Source organism: Micropterus salmoides, unplaced genomic scaffold, assembly GCF_014851395.1.
Source record: "Micropterus salmoides isolate LMB-PRFRI ecotype aquatic unplaced genomic scaffold, ASM1485139v1 Ms_hic_scaffold_14, whole genome shotgun sequence".
NCBI classification, from domain to species: domain Eukaryota; kingdom Metazoa; phylum Chordata; class Actinopteri; order Centrarchiformes; family Centrarchidae; genus Micropterus; species Micropterus salmoides.
In genome coordinates, this window is record NW_024040485.1 from 10,780,060 (window position 1) to 10,801,088 (window position 21,029).

General features: G+C 39.3%; 2 protein-coding genes and 1 long non-coding RNA gene across 4 annotated transcripts; 2 read left to right on the forward strand and 1 right to left on the reverse strand.

Annotated features, from left to right (window-relative positions):
- The first annotated feature begins 242 nt into the window (after positions 1-242).
- On the forward strand, positions 243-11,092 carry atcayb (ATCAY kinesin light chain interacting caytaxin b). The gene is made up of 13 exons (XM_038717591.1): positions 243-392; positions 2,580-2,686; positions 4,030-4,088; positions 4,185-4,403; positions 4,875-5,033; positions 6,007-6,109; positions 6,464-6,595; positions 6,779-6,865; positions 7,124-7,222; positions 8,170-8,205; positions 8,312-8,359; positions 8,766-8,812; positions 10,302-11,092. The coding sequence occupies exons 2-12, from the start codon at positions 2,610-2,612 to the stop codon at positions 8,803-8,805; spliced, it is 1,059 nt and encodes a 352-aa protein (XP_038573519.1). The 5' UTR covers positions 243-392; positions 2,580-2,609; the 3' UTR covers positions 8,806-8,812; positions 10,302-11,092.
- On the reverse strand, positions 6,495-19,673 carry LOC119901866. The gene is made up of 4 exons (XR_005444257.1): positions 19,523-19,673; positions 19,092-19,292; positions 6,816-6,935; positions 6,495-6,574 (listed from the first exon to the last, which is right to left on the reverse strand). It is a non-coding gene; the product is annotated as an uncharacterized LOC119901866 (long non-coding RNA).
- Positions 13,291-15,886, forward strand: LOC119901865 (nicotinamide riboside kinase 2-like). 2 transcript variants are annotated; one of them, XM_038717592.1, is made up of 8 exons: positions 13,291-13,460; positions 13,560-13,650; positions 14,428-14,476; positions 14,714-14,891; positions 14,997-15,068; positions 15,156-15,262; positions 15,430-15,515; positions 15,612-15,886. In XM_038717592.1, the coding sequence occupies exons 1-7, from the start codon at positions 13,435-13,437 to the stop codon at positions 15,513-15,515; spliced, it is 609 nt and encodes a 202-aa protein (XP_038573520.1). In that variant the 5' UTR covers positions 13,291-13,434; the 3' UTR covers positions 15,612-15,886. The 2 variants fall into 2 exon arrangements, with proteins under 2 accessions (XP_038573520.1, XP_038573521.1); XM_038717593.1 differs by lacking the exon at positions 14,428-14,476 and having other exon boundaries at positions 13,439-13,460.
- Positions 19,674-21,029: the final 1,356 nt, after the last annotated feature.

The following is a 21,029-nucleotide window of genomic DNA, read 5'->3' on the forward strand; positions in this document are numbered from 1 at the left end:
ATGAGACCAGCTACAAGCGCAGAGTGAGGATTATCTTTTGTCCAAACAGGGATCTGACTGGCTGAGGAGACAGAAAAGATGAGAGCACGATGGCGTTTGCTGTGTGATGACCCCGACTTTCCTTGCCATTCTCCTCTCCACAGGAGGACAGGATTTCTCTCTCAGCCCCCATTCGCAGTATCAGTAAACCGCAAGAATCATCCAGCAGCCCGGGTCCTGAACACACAAGTGTCCCACCTGAACACACAAGTGTCCCACCTGCAGATGTAAACAGTGATGACCCTCACTCTGTTCAGGTAGATTTAAGGAGAAGGAAAAGAAAGAGGAGCATCTGAAGGCAAAACAGGGAGGACTTCAAAACGGCAGAGAGGAAGTCGTCCTATTTGTAGTATGTGAGTACAATGCATTTCCATGAGCCATGATCTCTCTGGTTTTAGCTGGAGAAAGTGCCTTTCTTCAGGGCAGATTATGAATCAGTGACATGCTATTTAATGCTTTGTTTCATTCTGCTACTGTGACTCAGATTACTGAGACAGTGTCTGCAACATTTGAATCAGAGTCTGATGACAGGTGGTGGGTTGTTTGATCACTGTCATTCAAATTTGATCCATTCAGTCCTGATAAAGCTGATGAGAGAGTTTCAAGTGTGAGTTTTATTAAACGATATCTGGAATTTATTAATATGGGTTGTTGCTTGTTTTGTCATAAATATGGATAGTGTAATACTTCTTCTTCTGACTTGCTTTTTATGCTTTTATGCTGTTATAATTATCACTGTCCTCTTGTCTTTAAATTGCAGTCAAACAAGTTGAGGAAGGCTGTACTCGATCATGTTGCCCTGCCTCAACTTGCCTTTTATAATCAGTGGCTCTATTGATGCTAATCTCCTAACTGCAAGCCATGTAAATGATTTCATAATGCAGAGGCGGAAAGAATACTGTTGTGTTCTACTCAGGTGGAAGCTCTTCTGCTTCACTTACATTTTCCATACTGTCTGTCAAAGAAAGAGGCAAGAAATATATTTAGTAAACAAATAGCTAAAAGGTACAGCTTCTGTGTCGGGAGCATTTTCAGCTATTTGCTTTCAATCTCTGAGTCACTTTATCAGGTGTTTGGTTTGATAGGCACACAGATAGTGTTCGGGAAATGAAGGCTGCTCTGCCATCTGGACTCAAATCCCTACAAAACACGTGCTACTGCAACATTTCTTTGTGTCCATCAATCAACAGTTCACTGTATGAGCAGCTGAGCCTTGGCAAGAGACATCTGCACAAACAAGTTTCCGAAAGCTTTTTTTAAAGATTAGAGTGTGAGAACAAAGGAAGGTGACTCAAAGTGTGATTTAGCCAGAAGAATCTTTATTAAGGTTGTGTTAAAGGAGTTCCCCATCAAGCCCACATCAAACACTGCAACTCCTCCATCGTTTAGAATCCAATCACATCACAGCAGTATGTAGCCTGGAGGCCTGAGCCTTTTTAGCCCACATTTTCGGGGGTGGGAGTTCAGTACAGGCTCTGATGTGTCACTCTAGAGCACATCAGTGCCATGCCAGTGGACAAATGGACTGTGGTAACTTCTGCTGCATCATGAACTGGTTAGGACAGTGATGTAGGAAGGACCCTCTTCCCCCATATGCACATTTCTGACACGAGATTCTGACTGATCCTTGTATGAAAACTGACAAAAACACGAGGCACAGTGAAGCTTTACAAGAAAATATGGAAGTTCAGATCTCTATCTGCTTAATGGTGGCACGTATGATTTGTTTGTATCGCCCTGAGGGGCTGTATGAGCAACGTGGTGTTTTATTTTTGTCCCCTTCCCAAGGGAAAGGAAACCCACTGGGACTTAGTTTTGCCATTTGATTCATTTATGTCATCATTATAAAATTGTTACCCATAGCTAAACAGCACTAGGTTTTTTTGAGACTTTATTTTGTCTGGTGTAAACTAACCATTTGCTATGTGTCATGTTAGTGAAAAAAGGATAAAAGTTGAAGATTTGGCAAATGTTGATTGGTTTCTTTATTACACCCATGTCACGCTTTGCAGCTGATCTCCAGACCGCTCAGTCACAGCTCCTAAAAGCTATGTGTTGTGGATACGTAGGCTTTTACTTGGCCTTTTAAGGGGCACCCCAGCAATTTAGTATATCGCCTCCATAAGGTTGTTGGACAGAGAGACAGATAGATTTTAAAAAGAAAAGTCCAAATTGAAGCAAAAGAGGCTGCAATATCCTCATTTTCTACCACTAGTATAGTTCAAGCTCCATAAACATTAAGTCCTACATTTCCCATAATGCAACTGGATAGTGTCTTTAAATAACCCCCACCCCCTGCCTGGTAAACACCCACATCTGTCAAACCCCAACACCTTCCGTTTGTAACGTCGTCTTTCTGTCATAAGTTTGAAGTCTCAAAGTAAAAATTCAGATAATCCTGATGAAATCATCAGTGTTGCGTAAAATGGGGTGGAGTGCCCCATTAAGACAAGTACTGCATGTTTTAACAAGGTTTTTAACTCTTGGTTTCCTTCTGACATTGACATTCAGGCATTGTTTTATGTGTTTGTCAACCACAGTGAGCTGAAGCCCGTCCTCCCTGGCAGAGGATGGGTACAGCAGAAGCCACTTTACGCATGGACAGCATGGAGGTTAAGGACGAGTGGCAGGATGAGGACTTCCCCAGGTAATCCTACGTGTGTATGTGAGAGAGAGAAAGACAGCGTGTGTGTGTGTGTGTGTGTGTGTGTGTGTGTGTGTGTGTGTGTGTAGTTTGTCTTTTATGTGTACAGGCTTTGACAAACAGGCCCAGCTATGATGGCAAGATAGTCACGTGTGTTGAATGCTGAAAGGCAGCAGGTGTGTTCTTTCCTTGATGTAGTTGTTATGTGTAAAGTGACAATGTTGTGTCATGTCAGTGAACAAAATAGCAGCTTGCAAAGAGAAAAAAAAATGGAAAAATAGTCGGACAACCCACACTCTTTTACTGCCAAGTCGTGGAAATGTGTTCAAGGATATCCAGTGTATTCACAACCTGCCATATTTATATACTGTATATTATATAGTATTCTCCATGTTTGATATATATCTGCTGTAAGTCATGTTGTTTTTATGAGATATAATAATATAACAATGCTATGCTGGTAGCTCAGTTGACTAAAGCTTATACAATACAAATAATGAAATTAGATAAGGGAAGAGTAATGGGATTCAGCAGATATTCATATTTCACCTTGATCTCAACCACGTGTATGCACAGATCTTATTTCTGTATGTAGAACAATAACTATATGGTTGTTGCAGACAGTTTAAATCTGAGTCCTATAAAGGAACGTTTTGAATGCTTCTACACTTCAAATCGTTTTCTCTTCTCCCAACTATTTAATCCACTCTTGAGTATCTGTTGGTGCTGTCTTTAACGCACCTCTACAAAGCTGCTGACAACAAAATAGCAGCAATTATTCCAGCAGCTCCATCAGCTAGCCCATACTTGTGGTGTTTTAGGGTGTGTTTCTCTATGCATTCATGTCTGTGTTAATGTCTTTGTCTTCTGCTGTCTGTGTACAGTATTTGTGTCTGGCTGCATGCGTGTGTGTGTGTGTGTGTGTGTGTGTGTGTGTGTGCTTTCGACTATAATCTAACCTTCTTGTCCCCCACCACTGAGGGTTTAGCTGTCTTATTATAATGTCAGAGGGGAGTTGGTAATTACTGGTATTGCTTTTTCAAACAACACATATTGTTTCCATGGACACACTGTAGTTAAATCACAATAGAGACTCTCCAAAAACAAAAGGCTAAGAGCATGAATGCTACAAACAATTGTTCATACTTTGTAGTTTATTTCATTTTTTTATCATAGCAATTTATTTAAAAGGTTAATGCTTATAACTAGCAATTGAAAAAAACAAAAAAAACAATCATTAACTTGGTAGCAGGAAAACAATAGGACAAAGAGAAACTGTAATTCCAGTGTCACTTCATTTTTGATTTATACTGGGTATTTTCATTTTATTTATGCCGTTTATTCAGGCCACTACCAGAGGATGGAGATGTTGATTCATCATGTGGCCTCACTGACAACAGAACCAGTAAGTGGGATAGATACACAGCATTAAATATTTATATAAATTTTTATTATATTCTAAACTTTCCTGTATCTAAACTTTCCTGACTCGCTTATCCAGATCCTCCCACCACTCTGAATGTGGGCCAGTCCATGGTCCAGCGTAAGCGTCGCACTCTGGTCGCCCCTGACATGAACCTCTCCCTGGATCAGAGCGAGCTCTCTGATGACTTCCTTGAAACGCCCGATGACCTGGACATCAACGTAGATGACATCGAGACTCCTGATGAGACAGACTCGCTGGAATTCATCAACAATGGCAACGAGCTGGAGTGGGAAGGTCAGACAAAAGACACATGATTTGACAGATTTAGAAACATTTAGATTGAGAAAGGTACGAATTTTTTAAGGGAAATATAAAAATCCTTTTTTTTTGTCTTCTGTGTTTTACACTAATAATACTAAAAACTGTCATAGAGTATCTCTCAGAGCCAACAAAAAGCAAGAATTTTAACCATCACAAAAGCAGTACTATTTGCTGGGCTATTGTGCATTGGATTAAAAATGGCGTTCCTTTTATTTGGTGATGACAAGAAAGTCTTTTTGAGTCTGAGAATAATATTGTGGAAGCTGTGTATAACATTTAATGTTTGAAAAGGTTAAATGAGTTAGAGCAAAAATGTATTTGTAAAAAGCTGTGACTCATGTTGAAGCTTTCTAGCAGACGTTTGTTGACAAAATGTTAATGCGTGTGAGGAAAGAAGGTCAAACAATCTGGCCAACAACTTTTTTTGTGTCACCTTGTGTCTAGATGACACTCCTGTCGCCACTGCCAAGCGTCTTCCAGGTGAAGGTGAAGAGGAGAGAGACTCATCTGGTCGTCTGTGGCGAACAGTGATCATCGGTGACCAGGAGCAGCGGATTGACATGCAGGTCATCAGACCGTACCTGAGAGTGGTCACACATGGAGGTTAGGAAAAGAGTGTGGGTGCGTGTGTACTTTTGTTTAAATACCGGGGTGTCTATATGTGTGGGCTCGTGTGTGCGTTAGGGTTTTTCCAAAATGGGGTTTATCAGACCAGCAGCACAGTTTTCAAAGTTGGTAATTGTTTTTTTTTTATTATTCAAATATTATGAACTTAGGTGGAAGAAAAAGACATTGCACTCAACCAAAAAGAGCTGGGCTGCCAGTCCCACAAAAATATGGTATGTTGATAGGAGTTGTATAGGGACATATTCTCAGTTGCCAGTTTATTAGGTACACCTAGCTAAAACAAGTTCAGTCTAACACAACAGTCCTGCAATAAATCCTCCCCTCATGAAGTTTATAATGTTCCGATTTTGTTCTTTCAGACTGTCATTTTAGAGGATGCAGTTTGTGGTGTTGAATTGTATTGCGCTATACTGACAGGTGTTTCTATTATTTTGTCTACCCTATCTATGTACATAGTTTGTGAATGTGTGTGTACTCTTCTTTACTTTTTGCACTTCAGGGATTTAATATTGGGAAGTGGTGCTATGAGAGTTTCAGTAGCAAACTCTGTAGACTTTTATCTTATGAGAATTTCACTTGATGCACCTGAACTGAGTGAAAGTTATTGCTCATAGGTTAAAAAACCTAAATCCTCAAGCTACGTGACTATTCCACCCTGAAGAAAGCATACGACTGAAGCTATAAAAGAGCATTCGAATAGAGTTTGGCATGAAAGCTCTTTTTGTGCTTGCCAAATATCTTAACTTTTAAATCTTTTGTACCACAGGTTAATATTTTCACCAGGATAGTTACATGGTGGAAAACGGTGGAAAATGCTGAAACAGCATTCAGGTCATTAAGAGACATTAGTCACCTCATAAGTTAACAAAAATGAGTGTACTCATAGTTGTCAGACGTGCATGTAACAAATTGCCACTGTCATACTGAATGTGTCTCTCTCCTCGGTCAGGTTATTATGGTGAGGGTCTGAATGCCATCATCGTGTTTGCAGCCTGCTACCTTCCTGACAGCGGCTGCGAGGACTACACATACATCATGGAGAATCTCTTCCTGTAAGATCCAGTCGGGTCACTTAAGGGACTGTTTTACAGTAGCCCACTGTATTATAAGATTTTGCATAACATTATTCTCTCACGTTCACTGTATAATTGATCACAGGACATGACTGGAGAATATCTTTCTATGCAAAATGTATGTTAAATTTGAAACGATGATTAACATAATATGCTAGAAAAGAAAGATGAATACGTTTAAAAACACTCATTTGGGCTTCCAGAATTTTACTTTGAGAAGCACATATCTGGGTCGGATCCACTTCTAAACACATTCTTTCAAGTGAAGTGTTTTCATCTTACATGTTACTGTACAGTCTGAGTCTGATCTGAGTTTGGTTGTTCTGTCCTCAGGTATGTTGTGAGCAGCCTCGAGCTGCTGGTGGCAGAAGATTACATGATTGTTTACCTAAACGGAGCAACGCCGCGCAGGAAGATGCCTGGCATCAGCTGGCTGAAGAGATGCTACCAGATGATTGACAGGAAGTAAGACAGACAAAATATTAGAAGAGTTTGGGCAGATGTGATATGAACGAGAATATAGTCAAGAATGTTAAACTAATGTTGTTGATTGTTAAATACAGATACAATTTAAATGTATCATGATTAAAAGGATTATGAGAAGGAGGAAAGCAACACAAACTCTTTAAATCTGAATGTCTCCTGCAGACTGAGGAAGAATCTAAAGTGTCTCATTATCGCTCACCCAACATGGTTCATCAGGACCGTCCTGGCTATCTCCAGACCTTTCATCAGGTGAGAATTCATTCAGTGTGGTTTATACTCCATCAGTCTATCCTCATCATCTGAGAACCTCTCCTCTCAACTATAATAAACAGAAAAAAGATACATTACAGAGTTGTAACATAATGATGCAGTAGATCATTCAGACCATCACAAAACAAAAAAGGATAGCTGTTACACAATCATAGAGTGAGAGCCGTTCTACGTTGATGACACCACTACAGATATTTCTTCAGTTTTCAGACTGCATGTTGCTGTTGTTTACTGCAGTGTGAAGTTCATGGATAAGATCCGATACGTTCACACCCTGGAGGAACTCAGCCAGATCATCCCCATGGAGCATGTGCAGATCCCAGAGTGTGTGTTGCAGTAAGTACTCTCAGCCACCAAGGGTCTCTGTTGAGACACTGCACATATCTATCACATCTTATGTAAGGTTTTGCATGCTTACAGTAATAAGACCTTAAAAGAATGCTCACAGCAGAGTGTTCAAACTAAACTTGAGTGCTCATGCCTCCTGGACAAATTAGTATTTGCATCACTGTTTATGGATTGCCATCACTTCAAATGAATAAGCCTTTTCTTCCATTGCCCAGTCAAAAGAGTATATTATCTCTCATGGAGAACACACAAAAGGTTATAAATGTTTAGAGGAAATGCTAGGTAGCTAGGTAAGACATGATGTTATTTCAAATATGTGTTTACGTTTGGAGCCATATCAAAGTTTGGGTTGCAAAGAAAATGAAATTTGGCCTAATTACTTAAATTATTATTAACCTATTTATTTTCTTTTGAGTTTTATGATTAGGCTACTTTTGCAATGTGAAATAAAAATTTAGAAAATGTAGCGGCACATACATATTTAACTGAGGGAAATGTCCGCGGCCCCCTGAACAATCTAGTTGAAAAGCCCTGCAGTAGATGATCAAGATAGTATGTCGGCAGTCACTAAAAAATGGACTACTCTAAATCAGCAGTCACTGTGTCTTTTGTGGCAAACATCTGGTAGCTGAAACATAATAGTAAAACAAACCATGGCAGCCAAGTCCTATACAACATACAGAAGACCAGGATTTCTAAAAAGTAGAGACTCATCTTGTTATTCATATTTATTTTTAAGCAGACTTTTGGTGGCTGAACTTTGGAATTTAGTTGTTTTAGCTGGGTGAGTCTCATAATCAAAGGCTTTAGGAAGCTCATTTACTACATATGATTTGCAACAGCATACTGCATTGGACATTTGACTGTTGTACCATTGATGACAATGTTGATGTGATGACATGTCAGTCCAAGATTTCTATTCTGATTTTTTAAAGGTATGATGACGAGAAAGTAAGAGCACAAAGGGAAAGGTGAGCAATAGATTTTCATGTGATTTTATGGTAAAAATAGTTTTAATGCATGCTCTTTTTCTTGCATGTAAGTAGTATTATTAATATGTACCTCTCTCACTTACAGACTTGAGCAAGAGCAGCAGCAGACCAACTCAACAATGCCTAAAGAAAGGTAACCTAATTTTGCAGTTCATACAGTCCAGGGCCATTTTCTAAATAAATAAAATGCGTTTCTTCTACAGCACTACAACAAACATTTTCTTCTCTTATTTGAAACTAGTGGCTGCTAGAAGTCTGAAACAATTTCACTTACATACACTGCAACCTTAATTGTTCAGTTATTTCATTTAGTCTGTTAAGATGCTGAAATAAGGCAGTTTCCTCACTTAGTATGAAGAAAATGCCATGGAAAAAGCTGACTAGCAAATCTGTGAATTACTTCTCTTGAAAGTAAACGTGAGTTATTTCTGCAGCTACATGGATGTATTTTGGCAACAGAAAGTTCAGCCTAATATGAACCTAATATGAACAAAATATTAATATTTACTTATGGTTTAACTTTAATCTGTCATTTCCAGGCCAAAGTCAATGATAGCAGATGTTAGCCGTGACATCTGACATTAAGGTAAGGGTTCTCATTGACTGAAGTGACTTTCCATCCACTTCATCAAGGCTGGTTTGTAATGTCAGTCCACTGTAATTAATCTGTGACATACAGGGAAATGTTCTCTTCTGTGCGCTTATGTGCCCAAAAGAAACCCTATACGGTAAATCAGCCAAATGTTGGACGATGTTCTGTCTGGGGTGTTGGGTCACTGACCAGAGGTCCAGCGGGTCAGCTCTCAGTTCAGGGGCCCTGAGATCCAATTTACAGTTTCATGTCAAGTCAAGGAAGAGCACAAGCAGTAAGAATGAGATGACTCAGATCTCAGTTACTTAAAACTTAAACAGCTCATTTAATGTTTAATTCAACAAATAGAGCTGCAACCATTAGTCAATTTTCTTTGTCTTATATTACAATAAATTACATTTTGTTGATTTGAAAAAACAAGGCTTTTAATTACGTCACCTTGAGCTCTCTGGTATTATAAAGGTATTTTTCACTGTTTTCTTATGTTTTATAGATCAAAAAACGTATTGATTAATCAAGAAAGTAACCAGGAGATTAATCAATATAAATAATCATATTCACAAATTAATCAAATGTGTAGTTTTGGAAATCAAATTCAAATTACATTTTATTCATGGATTGTTAGGGAGATACTAAAGCATCAGCCTGTTTCTTCATTTATAATCACTTTCATATTCTGATGAAGATGAAAATCACATTTAAATGTTTTTGTGCACATAAAAGTAAATAAAAAGTAATAAAAGTAAAGAACCATTACATATTTCAGAGACCTGTCCTTCTCTAAGAGCTCTGTGCCAAAGTCTTAAGCACAAAACACAGTGCTGTGTGATTACTGTCAAACCAGTCAAGTCCAGCTCATTTTCTCTTTTGCTAAGTCATGTTTCACTTCTTTAAATTGAGACTGCGTGTGTGTTAGTGTTAACTGATCCTCAAACATCATATTCCCTCCATACCCCTTGTTACGTAAAGGACAGCTGCTCATGTCTTTAAGCCTGCCTGCACACAACCGATCGATTCTATTTTTGATGGAATGTACAGCCAAGGTCTGGCAAATTGATCTGCGTCGCACAGCCTGTCCTGAAATCGAGGGAAAAACCCACCGCAGCAAGCCGGGGTGTGTTAGAGTGGGCGAGGTAGGTTATTTTAGAACCCCCCTCCTTCTATGCTGTCCTGTGCTGCTGACCATTCCTATGAGCCTCCATATATCAAAGAAGCTATCGCCCGGAGGATTGGCTGACATCCCGGGAATGGACGCAGGCACCATATCCTAACCAAATGCCAAGCAGGGGGAAAATAAATAGACAAACCTGATATGTGTCAAGTTGGGTTTAGTTTAGTATTTGCACATGCCTACTTACAAATATACAGATTATACTAGAAAGGTATTTGTGGAGATGCACAAGTGTTGATTGATATCTGTCAGACTCTCAGAATAAAGGTAACAGAGAAAGAAAGAGTTCAACTGTCTGTATTTGCATTACAGGGCTTTACATTGAAGAACCAACAGGGGAGAATTCATTCATTAAAATGGGAGCCAGGATAGACCACCATCACACACTTTTTGCACAGGATTAAACCTCCTGACTGGATCCACTCGCTGCAAGACAATCTTTACTCAGAAACATTATCTTCAGTGACATGCTTGCTTCTAACTAAAAGTTAATATTACACCAAAGCATTACAAGATATAGCTAAATAAAAAAGTGTCTGCTCGTGCATGAGCTTTATCTACAGCATGACTCCAACTATTTAAATAAAAAACTGAGGACGTTTTAGGATGAACCCTGAAGCATTGTCCGACAGAGCCGGGAATATTATTCAACGTATTCATGCTTGTGTATATATTTTTGAGAAAGGTGTTTACACAGATATTTGGTTTTTGATATGAATGGCATGGGTATTGTTTGGTTTCGATGGCTGTTTCCTGAAAAATAATGTGCAATGTTCTTCTTAGACCTACAGTACATGTTACTGATGCAAAACGTGTGTTACAGTATTCAAGTTTTCCAGAGTTTGATATGCAGGTGGCATGCTTGTTTATATCCTTCTGTCTCTGTGACACTTGTTATTGTCCGTTTTTTAAGTCATTTGCCATCATGTTTCAAAAGGTCCTTTTACAAGACGGAAAGCATATGTTATAAATGAAATGAAATATATTTAAAGAGAGACAAATTAATTGCTAAAAGTGTTATTTATGATATTGTGCCATTTAATGTTTGTAAAAAATAAAAAAATAAAAAAATAAATGAGTGAACTAAAACAAGCTTTGTTCATGACATGATTAGTCACCTCTTGCATGGACAGACTTGCTCATGAACATTTACCGCTCATATTTAAACTTTTTTATGGTCTCTAAATGTGTTCCACTTTGGTCCAGAATGTTTTTGACAAACAGTTCCTAAGGAATTATTAAGGGGCATAGTTATGATTTATGAGTGTGTTGGACAAGTCAGTTGATCTTTGTGTCACCTGACCTCTTTGAGTCCCGTGCGGTTCTTCATAGAGGGTCATTTGGACATAACACTCCAAAGTGACCTTTCTTTATTTTTATATGCAACTGTGATCACAAGATGTTAATACACTACATGACCCTCAATAAATTGTACAGCAGGGTAGTGACGGAGCAGTGGACAAGACACATGCCTTTGGTGTGAGAGACCAGGGTTTGAATCCACTTCAGAGGCATGCGATCTCTGACATATATAGCAATTGTAAGTCACTTTGGATAAAAGCGTCAGCTAAATGTATGTTATGTAATGTACTTGCTCCTGCATGTCCCAGATTTCTACCCTACACTTTTATAGTCTAGTATGCAAATTCAGTCTTTTAAAGAATTAGTGATTACTTTTTATGTCTCTTGGCCTATTTTAATATAAAATTAATTGAAAGAAAGGCCTGTTTGCTAAACATGAGGTTTTAACAGATTAAAACAAAAAAAAAAATACTGATTAAAAAATAATTATTTGAATTTAAAGGAGTAGTCTGATATTTTGGTAAATAGGCACATTTGCTTTTTTCCTGAGAGTTTGATGAGAAGCTTCATTCCACTCTGCTTCCAACCTTTATACTAAGACTGGAGAGTGGTATCAATCTTCTCTTCTAAGACTTCCCAAACTATTCCTTTAAGATTGGAAATGTAAGTAATTTGACTCTCTCTGTGGATTAACCCTTAGTATAATTTTAAAACACTTGAATAGGTTAGGACAGTCAATTTCGGACTTTGACAGAAAAATAATACAATTATTCACCAAACTGCTGGTCAAGTAAAAGTTTGTCTGTCTTCTGAGTCGAAGAAGGAAAATGTATGTGCACCACATGCTTCACACAGTTGACCACATTTAGTGCTGTACAAGATGTCTCGGCCTATGTGGGACAGTTTTACAATCCTAAACTCTTAACCAGGATGCAACAGTTTCTATTCACTCACATCAGACAACTACAACACATCAAAGCTGTCAATCACATTTGATCTAAGGTAAAAGACATATTATTATCGCACGTTGTCAACAGGCATTACTTGGAACATGAAGCCCTGAACATGAAACCGTGTGCTCTGATAACAGGGACTCAGAGTTAACCTTTTTCACACTTACAGTTACAGAAAAAGTGCAGCTGTAAATGAGTTTATTGCGCAATCAAAATGAACACAAGGCTAGACTGCACCCATCCGGAGGTGTGTAACAAAGTGAGTTGCTAAGCATGAGGGGCGCTTAAGTTCAAAGAAATAGACCTGCATTATCAGACCTATAGCCCTGACTCGAGACACTGTGGTCACATGGCTGGCAGCTATGTACTCCAGCTGGTTGCATCAGAAATATGTGTGACGCAGCAGGCAGATACACAACAGCTGACTAAATATAGAGCCTGTAGCTTTCACCCACCTGGAGCTGTCTAAGCATGGAAATTTTTCCCTCTATAACCCCAAATCACGAGGTTTTTCTCTGAGCTATGATACAGATGTTTCAGTAACAGGATGTGACTTTTATTGTATTACATGTATTACTGTAAATTTGAATGATTGTACAGTTTGCAGCCCTTGCCTTCTCTCCATACAGTGCCTTTTCTAAGACCAATTATGAATGGCATCTGCACTTATATCAAATGTCTTTCATTTAAAATCCATTTTATCTCAAATTAAGAATAAAAATAGATTTCACAAACTCTGAACTATCAGCATCCCCAGTCTACAGTAGCTCTCCCTCTGAGATGGGCTCTTTCCAAAGAGATACTTCATTTTTGTGTTTCACAGCTTACCCCACATCGCTATTTCTCAGCTCTGCTGGGTGTGGGATTTGTCATGCGTTTGATTCACTGACCCCTAACAGCAGGTGGAAAATTTGGACTTCTAAGTCCTCCTCTTCCCATTGGTGCTGCGCGGCTGTAAAGCGGTAGCTTATTGGCTGCAGGAATAGGAGGCCGATTGGTTTGAGAGGCTGTGACGCTGCAGCTAAATCCTTTATATGCCTGGCAAAGGGATTGTCTATCAATGAAGTAGTAAAAGGGGGAACATATGTGGCAGTGGAGAAGGAAAGGTTTTTAACCTTTGAGTTTGTTTTGGCTGGGTTCCCTTCTTTTATTTACTGACTTCCAGCGGAGACCAATACACAGAAGTGAAAATGAAGTTCATCATTGGCATTGGAGGGTAAGTTTCATTTAAAGTATTTACCTATTTGTCTAGCAATTACAGTTTGCAGAATCCTAGGGTGTGACATATCTGTGTGGCATGAAATCTTCATTTCAGAGTGACCAACGGTGGGAAGACCACTTTGACAAATAGACTACTAAAGACATTACCCAACTGTTGTGTGGTGCATCAGGATGACTTTTTCAAGGTAAAATAAATTAAAGTCCACTTTCTTTTGAGCTTTTTACATTTTAAATCAGTTTATGTTTAGTTTAAAGCTACAGTAACTATTGTCATGTATTAATGTTGATTAACTGTAAGTGTTATTTTTGATAAATTTGCTACGTAAAATTTGCCCTTGAGGTCATTTTGTGCTCAGATATTTCCTTCCAGTCTGACCTGCAGATGTCCTGTCATCTCTGTAGTAATACATCTGGCTGATTGTCTCCTGGACAGCCAATGAAAGGACTGAGCGTCCCCACTTAAAGTCAAACTTTGTCATTCTGCCACCAACTTTTGGTTAACTTCATTTGGCTTATAAGAAGCCAGAAGATTTTATCTCTACCACATCTTTTCGTGCTGCATTCACGAAAGGCTGAGTAGCCACTGAACACCAATTGTAAAATATAAGTGTTACATGATGTCCTTTCCCCCCGTCATTTATGTTTTACTGCCATAGCAATGCACTGAATGTGTCGCCTAGAGCCACACAACGGCAAAAAAATCGCAATTTCCAAATCGCGAGAGCGTTACCAGCATAGTAATAATGATTTTCTAATTATAAGTTAGGAAGAGAAACCTTTATCCTGTAAGGTATTACAACGGATATTTCACAAGCACAAAATTAACTTTTTTACCACAAACAAAAATGTCACCGTGCGCTACTTTTGGTGGAGACGAGTCCTTGACCTTTCCTGTCCAGGTGTGATCAGCTCTGACTGGTTACTAGGTTGCAGCAATGTTTTATTGGTGACTGTTATTTCAGAAACCCGATCAAATAGAAGTCGGGGAGGACGGCTTTAGACAGTGGGATGGTAAGAATGGATTTCACGTAGGAAAACCATGCAGTAATGTACTTTTTCTTTTCTGCACAATTCTTTAGTTTGGTAACCAATCAATCCTAAACTTTGTGATTTTCTATCGTCTATTCTGTGAATGCTACAGACATTCACTAACCGTGACTAATGTGTACTAAAGCACATTGGTGAGGAGTGTTTGTTGCATGTGTGGTGAAACCCACTCTCCTCTCTCCTCTCCCTGTTCTGTATCAGTGATCACCGCCCTGGACATGGAGGCTATGGTCAACACTGTGAAGGGCTGGCAGGAGAACCCCATCAAATTCGCCCGCTCCCACGGCGTCAGCCTGTCACCTGAAGCTGAGGAAGCAGACTCGGTGGATAAGGGGATCCATATTCTCATCGTGGAGGGGTTCCTCGTCTACAACTACAAGTGGGTCATCTTGCCATCTTTTTTACACAAGCTCTAAAATTGAACCTGCAGGCCTCTTGACCTCTAAAGCTTTTCACTTATCTGAGCTTCGGTTCCCCTCTGCAGGCCTCTTATTGACGTCTATGACAAATGTTTCTACATTTCCATTCCTTATGAGGAGTGCAAAAGGAGGAGAAGGTAACAAGCTCTTGGCGTGACTCTGACTTAAGTGTTAGACGAAATATTACAGGCTATAATATGACTTGATTTATTTTGTTTCTGCAGTACAAGGAATTACACAGTCCCTGACCCCCCTGACCTTTTCGATGGCCATGTCTGGCCAATGTACTTGAAACACAGGAAAGAGATGGAGAACAACTGTGACAGAATAGGTACGTTAAACCAAATCCTCACCTCTGAAACAAAATATCAAATCTCAACATCCCTAACGTCAAAATAAAAGCAAAGGATTCCTCAGTCCTCTTGAAAAATAAAGATTTAACTGTCAACTGTTGACATAAATGACTCTCGTTCATTTTTGACTTTTCTTTTTGGACAGAGTACCTTGATGGGATGACATCAAAGGAAGATATCTACAACAAAGTGCATGAAAGCATTCAGAACTCCCTGCTAAACAACTTATAGGTAAATAAAAGACATTTTCACTGATAGATCATTGAAAACTGTTTCGTTCAGTGTAAGTAAAGTCTCTCCCTTTTCTTTCTCTCTCTCTCTTTACAGCAAAACGGGGGCAATAACGGATTTGTGTATAGACTTGTAAATATAATTTTGCGTTAATGTGTAGTTCTGTACTTCTAGCCTGATTTGTAAATAGTTAATTCTGTAACTTATTGTATAATCCTCTGTAACTTTTTTCTAAAAGATAAGCCACCTCTGGACTGCCCAGTGTATAACATCAGGGACGGATCTCAACTCTGATCTTGTTGTATCTGAAAAGTATAAAATGCCCACTGGGAGGAAAGATTTGTGTCTCATAAATGAAACTACCGAATCCACTTTATGTTTCCTGTTTTTTTTACTCTCAAACTCATTTCAAAAACACCCATGTAGCCCCCATAAAGGTCCTGTTCGGAATCACAAACCTCACATTTTACAGCACAAATATTTATGCAAACTGAGGATGAGTGATAAAGCCCTGAGGCTCCTTATCACCCAGATTAGATTTAGAGCATCAATAAAAGTGGCCTGCAATCTGAATCTCAGAGTTTTCCTCTCAAAGACAATAGATTAACTAATGAAGAAGGGCAAATAATGTTGATTGGATTTAATCCGCACTTAACTTTCATTTTAAACATTTGTATACATAAATATCAAAAATAACATTTGAGCATCTATAACTTTGAAGAAAAAAAAACAGGAGCACTTTTTGTATTGTGTTGTCAAGACAGCCTGAGGAAAACAACTGTGCCAATACCAATTGGTGTGTTTTTATAATATATTTGCTGATATTTATTAAAGAATCTTTATTTTTAATCATCCAGTTCAGTGTCTGGAACTGGATTTTGAATGCAACACCCAACACAAGGATGAGGGCATATTTTCTCTTTAACATTAACTTTGATAATGATTATTGTTTTAGTGTTTTGATATATAAAAAAGGAAAAAAAAAACATGACCTAACATTAACATAAAGATAAGCTCTCTAGACATCCTCAATTTGTTTTGGTAGTCAGTGTAAGTTCAAATTCTTCTACAAGGGAAATGTATAACAACATCTTTTAGTGTTTATAAGAAGATCAGGCATCTCAGCACAGCATTCAAGTGTAATAATAATTGTGTTAAGAAATACTGATAAGGACCATTTATTAACATCCACCTCCAATGCACTAAATTAAACCGTGTTTTTCATCCCTGGTTGTTTGGCTGAAGACTTATTATGCTTCCCTGATGTGCCAACAACCCATCCAGTAACATGCAATAACCTTTCAATATTCTAGCCTGTAACTTTGCAAAAATAAAGGAGTAAAATCTCTGTCGAGCACTCAGTCGACTTTCTGTTTTTACATTTTATCCAAAAGATCAAATGTCCTTTCAGAAATCACCCACATCACTCTACCCTCAGCCAACACTGTCTGCACAGAAATTAAATGAAAAGCAGTAAATGTTCACTTTTATTGATATTTCAAATTGAAAAATCCAGTGAATTATGTGGTAACCTTGAGGGTTGTATTTCCTATAGGCAGTTGAGCATATGAAGCATGAATTTGGACCATAAAATAAATGACTTTTGCCTGACCGGCAGTGAAGACTTCAAAGGATTTATAGTCTGAGAATTTTACACTGTATCTTATCTGTAAGTCTTAAGGGTCACAGGTGTTTTCTGAATCTCTCCTTCTTCTTCTGATCATATAGATCGCCTCACAGTATACACTAGCCAGCGCTGTCCCAGGACCTGGCAGAGCCTCAGAGGGTGTGTTGGGGGGGGAGTTGGTTCAGGGTCTTGTGATGCGTTTCTGGGAATCTTTACATGCCAGCAGTTGGCCTGGAGCAAAGGGTGGCTGGTCTGCCAGTTTATATTTAGGCTAAGTGCCTGGGGTGTCAGGGGAATATATTTAACGAGCGCACAGACGATTACTGACCTACACACCCACTCTACGCTCCTGCGCCTGGTCTGACTCAGGGGCCGGTCCCCACGCTCCCACCACCATGGGGGTAAGGAGAGAACCTTGTGAGGTGGCATGTGTTACCACGTCACCCACTTCCATGACAACCACTGAAGTATTGCTGGAGCGTCCATATTTGGGTCGAAAGGCAGGGACACAGGAGCTGAGCGGCTGTCACATGCTGTGCAGACCCCCTGTATGAGTGAGTGAGGGCCCGCGAGGCATGTGAACAGTTGTGGGTATGCCACTGAATGAATGACAGGAATATTTATGGCTGCCTCGCTGTGCCTCTAAACATGTCAACAACTGAATTCATTTTTTGGTAGTTGACTTGAGCAGGATATGAATAATTTAAAAATGCTTGATAACACTATGATGTTGTTTTAAACAGATTTCAGTTCTTATTAATGCACAGAATGTATTTAAGATCTGACAGCTTCTTAGTTCTATAATCCCAACATTAATCCAATATCAGATATATTTGCTGGTTTTGTTGGTTGTTTTGTTTTTACCAGACCTGGCTTTGTGAATGTGGCAACAGTTCCTATAGGTGTTTGGCTTATGTTGTCTACTGTCTTTTAACAAACTACTAAAGTTACTTAAATTTCATGATATTTATAACCCTTTATAAAAAAATAAATATCACATATATTATGTATCAAAAACCACTGCCAGTTTTAAAAATTCTAATTGTAGTCCAGCATTTACTGATCTATGCTTTTATTAGGTCTGCTTTTTAAGACTGCAGATGTGTATGAGCCTTTTGGATACATATCACGTTTGCTTATCTTTGTTTGTTAGTTGCTTTTTTGTAACTGTGCAAATATTTGTTCTAGAAACTTTAGGGTTAAAAAAAACATTAATCCAAAAAGTATTAAAAAAAGAAGTAGCCGGCACTTACATCGTACAGTAAAGCTTAAGGCAAGACACTACTTTCATGCACTGGTCAATGTTGAGATGTTGGCCTATTTTGCCAAAAAACACATTTAGTTGTTTACTACAGTTTTGTGTCTGTAGATTTCTCCTGATTCACCAAATGTTAGCATTACTACAAAAGATAATTGTTTTGGTGTAAGTCATCAACTGGGGAGGTTTCATGGTGACATCCATTAGTTAAACTCTTTTCACCTGCAATGTCCGGGCCTTAAAGACCAAGATAACCCCTTAACATCAGAAGGTATTAATGTGTATGTTTGGGTCCACTGGTCCTTTAAAGAGAGTTTTTAATAGCTCACATATTAAGTGCTCTCAGCACTAATTTGTCACGTGTAGATCGACCAAATGTGAAGATAGATACAGCAGCATGTTGCTCATAGCTGAAATGTGAGGAGAGCTGATCGCGCTGATTCTGGCAAAGGTTAATCAACGATAAGCAAAGCATGTGTCACGAGAAACCTGACTATCTGCAGCCCTGCAGTTGTCAAATAACGTATAATTCATAATTTATAAGACATTTCTAGGTTAACTCAGGTCAGAATGTAAAATCATTCATCCGTTTTATTTAAAAACAGGAGGAACTAAAGATCCACATTATGGGAGAGTGTCCCACAACAGAGTGTAATCATTTTCATTTTCAAACATTTCTTCAGCATCTCACCTGCATTGTCTTCCCATGATCTGTGGTAAACCCTCTGGATCTATCATTTAGTTGTAAACTCCTCAGACTGGCAGTGTGAGGCCTCAGGGGAAGACAACAGGTATATTCCTTGTGGGGAAGTTTTCTTGTGGTAAAACCATTTTAAGACCATCATCTTCGTTAAATCTCACAAGAACCAAAGCTGTGAGCTGCCCTGGATACCTAGATTCATGGGATAAGATATATTCAAAGCGTAAAAGAATTAGTCTCTCACAGCTGCTGCTGCTGCTGCTGCTGTAGGTGTACCAAGAAAACAACCAGAAACTGTATATTTTATTTCCAAGCACTCCTAACTTACAGTAAATATTAGTTTTGGGTTTCAACATTTGTTGTGATTTGTTTACTTTCAGGTCAGACACACAAGAAAGACTCAATTCAACGTCAATACTTACTGGCTACATTTTGTGGGATACATGTCCTGCTCGGGAAGTCTTGTGCCAAACCAGTACTGAGGATCTGTGGCTCTTATAAATCTGGACTGCAGCAGAGAGCAGGGCGGGGCTAGACTATGGACCAGGGGAAGGTTTCTTTGACTAAGAATAGAAAAGCCCGCAGGCTGAACCATCCTGATGCCCTATTTGGCAGGTGACAAATACTCAGGGTCTGCATGACTCCTCTGTAGATCAGTGTGTCTCCAATCTTATTTGTGAGCCAAATAAAACAGCATAAGTTCCTTACCTGAAAAACAAAAAGATCATAGTGATGTTAATAACAGTCTTTAGTTATATGTGAAAACCACACTGAGCAACAGAGTTAAATTGGCAACAGGCTGCATATCACTGAGTTCAATGATTGGACTCTATGGCAGAATCTACTGTTGGAACGCAGCTTCAGTGGGACCCCTTCCTCTTTTAATACATCCATTGTCATGCCAGTACAAATAATTAAATAAACAAGTAAACACAATGAAACAGATGTTAATGTTGCTAATACGGCGGTATTAGTTCACTCTGTTAGGACTTGGCTTGGAAACCGGTGGGTCTCTGGATCGAGTCCAGCTCGAACCAATGCCAAAGCTGTCCCCTGAGCAAGGCCCTGAAGCCCAAACTGCTCCCCGGGCGCCGTATGATGGCAGCCCACTGCACCTAAATAGGATGGGTTAAATGCCCCTTCCCCTTCCCTTTGGGGCTGCAGTAGCTCAGTCTGTAAGGATTAGGCTGGGAACCGGTAGCCAGGTCGGATCCAGCTCGGACCAGAGCTGCAGAGCGTGGACTGGTAGCTGTAGAGGTGCCAGTCCATCTCCTGGGCACTGCCGAAGGTGGCCTTGAGCAAGCCCCTGAACCCCTAACTGCTCGTGGCAGCGCATTTTCATACTATGCACCCTGGGTATGGAATAATTTGAAAAATCTTAAATTAGAAACATGTATATCAACTGATAAATTTTAGAGCATCCTAAAAAATGTGGTGAAAGAGACATGTGGTTGTTTTTCTTGAGAGGCCATTGTGTTTGAATAGATGGGGGGGGGGGTTTTTTTGGGTGAATTTTGTCATGATTGTATGTAGCATTTTAATATGTCGTGTTTATGTATGACTGCTACCTTGGCCAAGTCTCGCTTGTAAAAGAGATTTTTGATCTCAATGAGACTTCCAGGTAAAATAAAATAAAATGAGCATCCTCAGTAATGTAACTAGATACATTTACTCAAGTACTTGGGTATTTACATACAGGGTCGCTGGAGCCAATCCCAGCTGACATCAGGCGAAAGGGCCACACATAGACAAACAACCACTAACACTCACATCCACACCTAAGGACAATTTGGGAGACACCAATTAACCTAGCCGGCATGTCTTTGGATGGTGGGAGGAAGCCGGAGCACCAGGTGAGAACACAGGACACAGAAAGGCCAGGACAACCGGGGTCTGAACCCATGACCTTCATGCTGTGAGGCAACAGTG

What these genes read in the sequence shown, in the direction of transcription:
- atcayb (XM_038717591.1), top strand. Translation starts at nt 2,610, where the DNA reads ATGGGTACAGCAGAAGCCACTTTACGCATGGACAGCATGGAGGTTAAG. An exon ending in GAGAGTGGTCACACATGGAG is followed by an intron (nt 5,034 to 6,006) that starts GTTAGGAAAAGA and finishes CTCCTCGGTCAG; the next exon opens with GTTATTATGGTGAGGGTCTG. An exon ending in TACCAGATGATTGACAGGAA is followed by an intron (nt 6,596 to 6,778) that starts GTAAGACAGACA and finishes TGTCTCCTGCAG; the next exon opens with ACTGAGGAAGAATCTAAAGT.
- LOC119901865 (XM_038717592.1), top strand. Translation starts at nt 13,435, where the DNA reads ATGAAGTTCATCATTGGCATTGGAGG. An exon ending in TTCCTCGTCTACAACTACAA is followed by an intron (nt 14,892 to 14,996) that starts GTGGGTCATCTT and finishes TCCCCTCTGCAG; the next exon opens with GCCTCTTATTGACGTCTATG. An exon ending in GAACAACTGTGACAGAATAG is followed by an intron (nt 15,263 to 15,429) that starts GTACGTTAAACC and finishes CTTTTTGGACAG; the next exon opens with AGTACCTTGATGGGATGACA.